This window comes from Lolium rigidum, chromosome 3 (assembly GCF_022539505.1).
Source record: "Lolium rigidum isolate FL_2022 chromosome 3, APGP_CSIRO_Lrig_0.1, whole genome shotgun sequence".
NCBI lineage: Eukaryota > Viridiplantae > Streptophyta > Magnoliopsida > Poales > Poaceae > Lolium > Lolium rigidum.
In genome coordinates, this window is record NC_061510.1 from 364704657 (window position 1) to 364716305 (window position 11649).

General features: G+C 47.4%; 2 protein-coding genes across 2 annotated transcripts; one reads left to right on the top strand and one right to left on the bottom strand.

The window, feature by feature from the left end:
• The first annotated feature begins 4178 nt into the window (after positions 1-4178).
• LOC124697352 (BTB/POZ and MATH domain-containing protein 3-like) lies at positions 4179-5357 on the top strand. The gene has a single exon (XM_047229957.1). It carries the CDS (start codon positions 4179-4181, stop codon positions 5355-5357), a length of 1179 nt encoding a protein of 392 aa, XP_047085913.1.
• Positions 5358-8175: 2818 nt separating this feature from the next.
• LOC124700464 (50S ribosomal protein L7/L12-like) lies at positions 8176-8997 on the bottom strand. Its single transcript, XM_047232590.1, has one exon. The coding sequence runs from the start codon at positions 8995-8997 to the stop codon at positions 8491-8493; it is 507 nt and encodes a 168-aa protein (XP_047088546.1). The 3' UTR covers positions 8176-8490.
• Positions 8998-11649: the final 2652 nt, after the last annotated feature.

The following is an 11649-nucleotide window of genomic DNA, read 5'->3' on the forward strand; positions in this document are numbered from 1 at the left end:
CCTCGTTGGGATCGACATTCTTACTTATCGAAGATACTACGATACACCCCCTATACTTGTGGGTCATCACCGCGCGATACTGAAATGTGCACCATGTAGCTGCTTCACAAAAAAAAGCCCTTCCGACACCCCGAAAATGGAAAAACCGTCGCCCGTGGTTCGGATTGGAAATCCGCGACCGGGGCCTTGCTTCCCATCCTAAGGCCCACGCACGTGCCAAATATGGCCTCGTTCCGACAAACTATGTGGTGAAACGGGCCGTTTCCTACTCATTTCCCCTAAAAGCCATAGAACTCCGGACGAGATAGCCCTGTTCGTGAAGGGTTTTTCAAGATAATTGCCGTATCCCATTTCCGTCTTTTGCAGTGGTTACTAGGACACATAAAATGACGCCACGCGGCTCCGCTCGAATTTTTGGCTCCGTTTACTTTGCCAATTGTGCAAAACGGGGCCGCCGGGACATGCGGTATGGCCGTACCGGGCGCGCGGTTGCACCCGTCCGCCAACGCGCGAAACGGAAAATATTTAGCATATAAAATGACGCGTCCTCGACCTAAAAACATTTTTCCCTCCATTTATTGAGCGAAGGAAAGTGTCGCCCCAGTTCAAATCCGGTCAGTTTCCAGCGGATTCGGCGGGACACCGCGAGGAAGCGGGAGGGATTTCCGGATGGCTACCGCGCGCATATGGCATGTGATAGGTGGTGCGTAGGAGGTATCCTACCGCTGCGCGGAGGTCCCGCGCGATACTGAAATGCGCACCATGTAGGCCGCTTCACAAAAAAGCCCTTCCGGCACCCCGAAAATGGAAAAACCGTCGCCCGTGGTTCGGATTGGAAATCCGCGACCGGGGCCTTGCTTCCCATCCTAAGGCCCACGCACGTGCCAAATATGGCCTCGTTCCGACAAACTATGTGGTGAAACGGGCCGTTTCCTACTCATTTCCCCTAAAAGCCATAGAACTCCGGACGAGATAGCCCTGTTCGTGAAGGGTTTTCAAGATAATTGCCGTATCCCAGTTCCGTCTTTTGCAGTGGTTACTAGGACACATAAAATGACGCCACGCGGCTCCGCTCGAATTTTGGCTCCGTTTACTTTGCCAATTGTGCAAAACGGGGCCGCCGGGACATGCGGTATGGCCGTACCGGGCGCGCGGTTGCACCCGTCCGCCAACGCGCGAAACGGAAAATATTTAGCATATAAAATGACGCGTCCTCGACCTAAAAACATTTTTCCCTCCATTTATTGAGCAAAGGAAAGTGTCGCCCCAGTTCAAATCCGGTCAATTTCCAGCGGATTCGGCGGGACACCGCAGGAAGCGGGAGGGATTCCCAGATGGCTACCGCGCGCATATGGCATGTGATAGGTGGTGCGTAGGAGGTATCCTACCGCTGCGCGGAGGTCCCGCGCGATATCGAAATGCGCACCATGTAGCCGCTTCACAAAAAAAGCCCTTCCGGCACCCGAAAATGGAAAAACCGTCGCCCGTGGTTCGGATTGGAAATCCGCGACCGGGGCCTTGCTTCCCATCCTAAGGCCCACGCACGTGCCAAATATGGCCTCGTTCCGACAAACTATGTGGTGAAACGGGCCGTTTCCTACTCATTTCCCCTAAAAGCCATAGAACTCCGGACGAGATAGCCCTGTTCGTGAAGGGTTTTTCAAGATAGTTGCCGTATCCCAGTTCCGTCTTTTGCAGTGTTACTAGGACACATAAAATGACGCCACGCGGCTCTGCTCGAATTTTTGGCTCCGTTTACTTTGCCAATTGTGCAAAACGGGGCCGCCGGGACATGCAGTATGGCCGTACCGGGCGCGCGGTTGCACCCGTCCGCCAACGCGCGAAACGGAAAATATTTAGCATATAAAATGACGTGTCCTCGACCTAAAAACATTTTTCCCTCCATTTATTGAGCGAAGGAAAGTGTCGACCCAGTTTAAATCAGGTCAGTTTCCAGCGGATTCGGCGGGACATCGCAGGAAGCGGGAGGGATTCCCAGATGGCTACCGCGCGCATATGACATGTGATAGGTGGTGCGTAGGAGGTATCCTACCGCTGCGCGGAGGTCCCGCGTGATACTGAAATGCGCACCATGTAGCTGCTTCACAAAAAAAAGCCCTTCCGGCACCCCGAAAATGGAAAAACCGTCGCCCGTGGTTCGGATTGGAAATCCGCGACCGGGGCCTTGCTTCCCATCCTAAGGCCCACGCACGTGCCAAATATGGCATCGTTCCGACAAACTATGTGGTGAAACGGGCCGTTTCCTACTCATTTCCCCTAAAAGCAATAGAACTCCGGACGAGATAGCCCTGTTCGTGAAGGGTTTTTCAAGATAATTAACCTTCGCACTACATCATCTTATGTTACTTAGTTTCTAGCAAAAATATAAAACTTGGTGTATCGTAAATGTTTTAGAAAAACCTTCTCAGAAATGACCTACGATGTCCAAAGTTCTATGGCTTTCAGGTCATATGAGCTAGGTCATGACCTAAACCATAGCATAGTTTGTCGAACTGAGACCATAGTGCGCACACGCGTGTGTATTCATATGGGAAGCAATGTTGTTGTTGGGGGATTTTGTGAGCTTTGCATAAAAAATCCATTTTTTAATTACTGAGCGCGAAAAGCGGGGTTTTTTGTGAAGCACCTACCAAGAAACAATTCCAAAATTGCACCAACTAAATTTTCAAGAATACTAGACTATATTGTATGTACAAATCACCAACTTCTTGCACCTCAAAATATTTCTAGGTACCTCTCAACAAAAAGACAAATTGCTGCCGATTCAGCTGGAAGCTGACAAAATTTGAACTACAGGAGCATGATTGTTTTCCCTTAATTTTTTGTAAAAAGTATTTTTAGGTTCACAACTATATATTTTATCATAGATCTACTAAGAGTTTTAAAAAATTATGCATCTAGGTTAGAAAGTTCATGCCCACTGTTTTAGCTGCATTTTGAATCGAGCACAACTAACTCAAAAAAAATCAAAAAAATGTAAAACCTTCGCACTACATCATATTATGTTACTTAGTTTCTAGGAAAAATATAAAACTTGGAGAAAAAAAAAAAGAAAAAAAATTGTGAGGCTATGCCGAGGGCAGCCCTCGGGGTATCTGTGACGCCGTGACAGCGCCGACACGGTCCAGAGTTGGTGGGGTGTATCCCAGGCCTATGCCGACGGCCTGCGGTGCACCGAGGGCAACCGTCGGCGTAGCGTCGCCTACGCCGAGGGCATTGCTGCGCCGACGGCCTTGTTGGAGGGCTGGCCTGGACGGCCCATACACCGACGGCCCCGACTTTTGGCCGTCGGCGTATGACTAGGCCGTCGGCGTTTCGGTCCATTCCTGTAGTGAGAAAGCAACGTCGGCAGCGCGTTGAGGACGAGTGATTTGGGCTAAAAGCAATGCGGAGCGTAATTTGGGAAACCATTGGCGTGCGGATTTTTTTCTTGACATGGAAGCACCCTTCTCATGTGGGCCGAGCGATGCAGTAATCGACGGTAACCAATCGGTCCGACGATTTCTTTCCAGTCGGACCATGCACGATATGTAGGGTTTACCAAAAACCATTGTCTAGCGCCTCCAACTTCCTCAAAAGAGAGAGAGAAAATCTCTCCGTCGCCAGCTGGGTGACCTCAAGAAGTGCGGTATGTCGGCCACCGTCTACCTCAACAAAATTCAAACTCTAGCCGACACACTCGCCTCCATCGGGCAGCCCCTTCGCCCCTCGGAGTTTCAGTCCTTCGTCATCAACGGACTTGACGACGAGTACGACTCCCTATTCGAGGCGGTGAACAATCGTGATGAACCGATGCGTCCCCTCGTGATCTGTATGCGCGCTTGCTCTCCACCGAGCAACGCCTTGAGGCCAGGCGGGCTGATGACGTCTACTCCGATGATTTTGCCAATGCCGTAGCTCGCGCTCATTATTAATCCAGAACACTTTCACAGAAACGATGAGACGGATCGATAGCCTTGATACTCGATCCAATACGGCACTCCCCCGCTCGTCGATAGGATGCGATTATTAACTGGCCTCATAAATTTGGATCGTTCAACTTCCGAGGTACTACGTATAGCCTATACATAACTGTGGCCGCCAGCCCATCTGCCAAAAATCATGTCTACCGACTAGCGCCTCCAACTCCCTCAAAAGATAGAAAAATCTCTCCTACCATGGCCGCCGCTCCATCTGCCTTCCCGTCTCCCACCGACGCTCCCTTTAGCTTGAGGCACACCATGTCCACGCACTCAACGGAGGTCGTCAGGGGTAGCCACCAGTTCAGTATCGTCGGTTACAGTCTACAGAAGAGGACTGGTGTTGGAAAGATTGTCAGATCCGGCGCCTTCGAGGTCGGAGGTTATAGTTGGACAATCAGATGCTACCCTGCGGGCAATACCAAGGAAGAAGAAGGGTACTTATCATTGTTCCTCGAGCTGTTGAGCACTGCTGTAGACAAGGTCAGCGTGAAGTACAGCTTCGAGATCAATGGCCCTATGGGAAATTTGTTCGACCAATCGAGCACGTGGGACGACTTTACCCGTAATGACAAATCATGGGGGTTCAGGAAGTTTGTCAAGGTAGAGTCCCTTGAGTCGCAATACTTGATAAACGACTGCCTTACAATACGTTGCACCGTCGAAGTTCAGAAGGAGTCGATGACCGGAGCAACCAGACCCTATTTCATCACAGTGCCACCCTCCGGTATCTGCCAGGATCTTGCGCAGCTCCTGGACAGCAAGCAGGGGTCAGACGTGACCTTTCAGGTTGGACAGAACGACTACGACGCGCACAAAGTGGTGTTCGCGATGCGGTCGCCGGTCTTCAGCGCCCAGTTTTTCGGCTCACTGGCGGACAAGCCCGGCGGCAGCGGCGGCGGCGGCCACCACGTTAGAATCCACGACTTGAAACCCTCGACCTTTGAGGCCGTTCTCCATTTCATTTACACGGACACCTTGCCGCCTGTCGAGGACGACGACGATGATCTCCTGCTGAGTGAGTCTACCAACTACCGAGGTCTCAGAGAAGCTGCTGCTGGTTGTTCGAAAGAGAGCCATAGAGAGATGATCTGCGATTGGCTAGCAGCGGCGGACCGGTACGACCTGGAGAGGATGAGGCTTCTGTGCGAGAGCGCGTTGAGCGAGACCATCGACGTCGAGAATGCTGCGGGCACGCTGGAGCTGGCCGACCGGCACCATTGCCCACAGCTCAAGGCTTTCTGTGTAGACTACATCGCGTCTCCTGGAGTCCTGAAGGCTGTGCTGGCAACCGGCGGCTACAGAGAGCTAAAGGCAAATTCTCCCTCTGTTGTTGCCGATGTCCTGGAGAAACTTGCAAGTACCGGTAGTTGTTAACGATGAGCAGTACTGCGCCGCAAGCCTGCAACACTATTTGCTGATGGATTCCATTTTGTTGCTCAATGCTAGTACGTTTATCGCTCTTTACCTAGTAATTCTTATACTCCGGTTCAAGATAATTGCCCAACCGGAGAGAGTACTTTTATCAATGTGCGAGACTTTTGTTTGTCACTAGCTTACTACTATATCTTTGATTCTGAGAGTCATCTTCTTTCTTAAGGCCTGTTTGGCTCTTTGATTCATCCCGAAAGTAGAAGACAAGATAGGAATACAGTTTCTTTTTGGTGGCACGTGCAAAGAAAATTTTCTCTTAGAGAGGATGGGCATGTGCGCATGGCACAAGAATGGCCCGGACGGGCAGGTGAACCATTTGAGATTATATATGTTTCTCCAAACCAGAAATTTTGCAGAAAGAAATGTTATGCGGAGAAGCACCTGCCAAGTACTTCAGAGTTCAGATAATAAAGCGCAGCCGGTGGCAACTTAATAATTCATCACTGATATTTCTTTTTGAAAAAACATCAATAGCCACTCTATTCAGTGAATAATAAGTATATTGTTGGGGGCGCTCCATCTTTACACAAAATATCTCTTTTGGTAACAGCAAACAATGCATTCTAACTCTTCTCATGTGAAGGCTCACACACGGGTAGTGTGACACCGACAGGCTTAAAAGACGAACAAAAGAGTGGTCACAAACTCTTTCTTGTATAAGTTCAAATAAGATATATCTTGATGCTTAATAAAGTCTCCATTGTGCCACTACTTACTACACACTGTGCAAGTACCTAAGATTTCTGATTTTTAACAGTCATTCAAAACAAATATGAAATGCAGCAGCTGCCCGCAATTTATCATTTCACTGGAAGACAAGACCATCTAGTCATGCACTACGTTGCAGTGCTCATAAGTAAATTTAATAGGATGACACTGGACAGTTAAACCAAATATTGCAGCCTCGCACAGCTGATTCAGCTAGTAAGCCAGCAAGAACGAAGTACAGTAGCTACCAACGCACATAGTTCTGCACTACAATACATTGGTGCACGATACATAACCAAAACTGACACAAAACACACAAAGTTCACCTAATAATCAACGAATTATGGGTTCACCAAATACGGTTCTTCGTAAACTGAATCTCTATAACATGTTATAGATCCGGCACTGCAAGGTAATAATAATGTGTTCCTTGCTTCCTCCAAACCTCCACAGGCAAAAGGGCACATATCGTTGTCTAGTATATGAATATATCATCTCTCACCTAAATGGTAGGACAATCAGGATGGTACAAAGCACAGCTTCCATTGGGACTCAAACAGAAGCAGGAAGATGGTGACAATTACCATAAATATAATCATAAGTTAGCTGACCTTTATAGAAGATGGTTCAATCCATTTAAACCAGAGGTTAAGCTTGAATGGTGTCTTCAAAGATGGTGACAATTACCATAAATATAATCATGAGTTTCCATCTTTCACTCTGTCCATGTTATCTGGTTCTTGCTCATGCACATTGATGAAACCTTTTCTCTTCATATGATTGTACCCGGGCTAATGGCAAATTGGCAACCACTGAGGCAAAGAATGAACTTTCTTTGACTGCAATAGAAGTGTTTGACACATGCCTGTCAAGGGCAAAGGAGCAGGCGCTTACCTGATTTATACAGTCAGACTATAACATGTTAAATCAGGGACTTAAAAAACTGAAAAATTATATCCTGTTAAGAAAATGAGCTTTTGTTTCCACAAATTACAGCAGAAACACCTAGTTCTTATGGACTTGACAAAGTTAGTTACAACTTACAAGTAACAGTCCACGTGACAAAACATTCAGGTGATTTTATTAACAAAAGATGCAAGATATATATTGATCATTTATTGTTCAACTTTAACTGCACCATGCATGCAAGATATAGACAAAATATATTGAAAGTGCATTTTGAGGTTGAGAGAGTATTGAGTCTCCATTGTTATCTTCTTTAATAGTATATGCTACAGTTGTTCACGCCATATCCCAATTCTTGTATATGCAACCAATATGACTGTAGTTCGACATGTCATCGATCAAAGGCACATAAGCAGAACAAGGCAGAACCAGGTGTCACGCCATAGCAACTACCAAGCATCTGGTGCTACTGACCAGTTTCACAAACCTATGCCTTGTTGTGAATGAGAAGACAAAGGTAACACGTGTTATAATAACTAGCATAAAAAGAAGTGGTTCTCTGTGTCTAACATCTGTTTCTGAGCATGAGTAAGTACTTCAGCAAACTCATGTCATCTCTAATACAATCAACTCAAATATCGTTCAACAGAGGTGCTCATAGAGGTAGTTTGGGAACTTCTGCTCGACGCAACCTCAAGCCAATTACCATGAGCCATTTGAGAACAGTTACAGTATTTGAAAAAAAATGAAAGTATTACTGAACAGAGTGTTCAGAAACATAATCGACTAATAAGAATAGCATTTCCATATATTGACAGCCTTTATGAGAACAAATTTGATCTCCAACAACATCCTCAATACGTCAGCAAGGTCCTAATTAAACCACATCACAGCAACTTTTCATTTAAATTATCTTGGACTATCTCTGCTTGCAAATTTCATATGTATTCATATACTCCAGCAGAGTACACATTGTATTCAAACATATTACTCCCGGTATAGTTCAAATTAGTAGCGAGCTATGGCTGCTAGACGTAATAAGACCTTTCTAAAATCTGAATTTCATGTTTGTGCAAACTTCACAACACCCTACCTAGCAAAAACTGAACAATGATACATGAAAGATGCATTACCGAGAACACCTGTGTATAAAAAAATCACTGGTGCGGTTGATAAGACAGAAATCCAGTATTAAACTAGTTGCTCTTGTTCTAGGTAATACAATATCTTGCTCCGTCAAGAAACAGACACAAGACAGCTAAAAGCTCTATCGCTAATTCCGAGACCATGTTTTCCAAAGCCCAACTGGCATTTCTGCTATCAACGAGAGGATATCAAGAATTCCAGAGTTAGCCTCGTTAATTATTGATGAATCCTTGGTTCCAAAATTTTCTCTTTTTCTTCGTACAATAAACAGAAAGAAAGAAATCAAGAAACAAAGCCATACAGAGATCTGGTCCTGTCACTCGAGAACAATCTTGGCGCCCAGTGCCCGCAACTTTTCAGCAATGCCCTCGGCCTCCTCCTTTGGCACCCCGGCCTTCAGCACGGCCGGCGCCTTCTCCACGAGCTCCTTGGCCTCCTTCAAGCCCAAACTCGTGAACGCCCTCAGCTCCTTGATAATCTTAAGCTTGGCCGCGGCGTCGAACCCCTCCAGCTTCACGTCGAACGCCATCTTTTCCTCCTTCGGCTTTGCCTCCTCGCCGGCCGCCCCAGCGGCGCCATCGCCGGCCAGCGGAGCTGCTCCGCCCATTAGGATAGCTAGGGGAGGGAGCTGGTCAACGCCGAGGCGGCCGCGCAGGGCGTCGGCGAGGGAGGAAGCCTCGAGGAGGTTGAGGCCGCAGATCTCGTCTACGAGACCGGAGACCCGCGGGGTCGGGGTGACGGAGGTGGAGAACGCGGCGGCGGCGGCGGCGGACGGGCGCGCGGCCGGGAGAAGGCGGCGGAGGTGGAGGAGGCGGGTAGCCATTAGGGTTTTGGTGGATCGGCGACAGAGACTGACGATGAGAAAACAGGGGAGAAGCAAGACGAGACAGTACCCTTCATGAACTGAATACGTAAAGCGCTGTTTACGTAAGTAGATAGAGAAAACGTATTTTCCTGGTAATCAGTTGCTTGACCAAACAGAGCAAATACTTTCCTTGTTTTACTCTTTTTTTTTAATTTTCCAAGTTCTACTCTTTGTTTGACATGAACTTCGAGGATGTTATATGATATGTCGTCGGCGGGCTGCAGCTGCAGGTTGGCGGAGGAATACCGTCGGGTGGGCGGCGATGCTAGAAGAAATTTCCCCATCGAGGAGGCGATGCTGAGGGAGAGGAGAGGGAAGGGAAGAGCAGGTCAGCGCTTCGCGAGGACAAGAGGGGCGGAGAGGGAAGAGGAGGTTGGCATCCCGGGTGTGGCGGCGCGGTGGTGATAGAGGGAGGTCGCGGTGTTGTAGGCGAGCAAGGAAGGTCGAGGAAGGATGTGATGCACAAGTAGGGGAACAAATCGATTTTGCGGGCTATGCTAGCCCAACGGGGTGGATGTGCGCAATGCGTCCAGGCCGCTTCAGCCAGCTAGAATGAAAGCAGTAAGTCTGGCGACATTTTGCGGATGTATATTGCGGGGCGGCAACACGGCGTAGCGGGATGTCCCACACCAGTTGCAACCTTAACCATGTGACCGAGTGGCTGCGCCATGAATTAAGATGAAGGGGTGTAATGTGGGAGGGGCTAAACTAACAAATATTCCATAAATGATGAGTTGTTATGGCTAGTATTTCTAAGAAAATCATGAGGGGCGTAGCCCTATTCTTACCCTTGTACCCGTTGCAGACGCAACCACACCCACTATCGCCGCATTGCGAAGCACGCTCATAGCCCAAACCAAAAGTTGATCAAGCGACATAATAGGTGAAGATGACCACTCCACAAGACCTTGCCCGAAATATGACACGCGACGAGCGTCGAGAGAGCTCCAAATTATCTCTCCATGTTAATGGCTTGGGCTCTTTGGGTGGAATCCCAAGTTCATGTTGTCCACAGAGGGCGCTTCGTCATCCTCATCTTGAGGGTGTCTTGTTTGAGAATTGAATGTTGCATGACACTCTTCTTGCTCGGTAGGATTTGGATGTTTGTTTTAAGTCAGAGTCATCGGCTTGATCGAGACGCCCTCGAGGGCAGTCTAATTTTTTGCGAGTCGGTGGACCAAAATGTGTTTGGTACAAGGGTCACGATCTAATGCGAGATTTGGGAATCAAATTATGGCTGATCATTAGCTCCATCAAACTACTTTAGTGATCCATGACTAACTTTCTAAACGTGTCGAATATTTTGCCATGGTGCAAGTGGTTGGGTCATGCCACGCTGTAGGTCGGAGTGATGGATGGTATTTCTTCGTGAGTAGGAGTAGGAGGCGGCCCAAGAAGGTGATGCTGAATGATCGTGCATGTCGTGGCAGAGCAGATGAATGTTAGGACAACATCCCCAGGAACTGTTGAAGGGGTTGACCGTGTATCAAGTGTGCTGAAAGCAATGTCGTCCCATTATAAAAATTCCATTGGTCTACTAAGAAACTAGAGAAGGCGCGTTCTTGTGGATGAGAATTACTTTTGACATGGCACTTAAGATGATAATTAGCTGAAGACAATTTCGTTGCATTGTTGTCATCCTAATCTGCATATGGGAAAGAGTTTCCATGCCTTTTTCAAATTTGACTTTATTTTCTACTATCCTACTCGGGAAATCAAGTTACGATAATCATTCGCTCCATCAAACTAATTGGAGTGATCCATCATAAACCTTTTAAACGTCTAATGTTGCTAAAAAAAATTCAATCATTTTAGAACGGATCCAAGGTCAATTTCTTTGCATTGTTGTAATCCTAACCTATACGGGACAATTTTCTTTCCTTTTTAAATAGTATGACTTTATTCTATAATTCCACTTGGGAATCTAGTTGTGGACGATCATTAGCTCCATCAAGCTAATATATCGAAGTAACCCATGATTGACATTCTAAACGCGCTGAATATTCCGCCGGACGCAAGATTGATCAATCAAAGTACGTACGCCTGAAATAATCAAACATATACACCGGACCAGCTAGTAGCTTCGTCCAGATTCGTTGTCCAAGCTAACTAGTCCGAGTACTACGTAATGCATAGCTAGGAGTCTTGTATAGTACGATTCCATGTGCGTATCCCGACCGCTGAAGGTCACTATAGTAGGTACGTCTAAACCGAGCGCTCCATAATTTATATAGTCTTGTGTGACGTGTGTTGAATAATAATCCGGCAGCCGCGCGCATGATCAAGTCAGTCGGCGCTGGAGATGACTCATCCGCGCGCCCAACCCACGCAACCTCGTCCAGTTCGTCGAACTTTGTATATCGTGTTGTGCAGTTCGTCGGTTCTTGGCAGTTCCGCTGACTCTGCCGTTCCTCGAACACGAGTTTTTCGATGCTCGGCGGTGACAGATTTGGTGATCAATCAGACAGACGGGATCAATTCATGACAAGTGCAGGTGAGAAAATTACTATCTTTCTTTGATCAACTCCAGCACGGGCAAAAACGAAGCAAAGAATGGTGCTATACACAGGTGGTACAATCGATCAATCCTTCGTTGGCCGCAAAAAACAA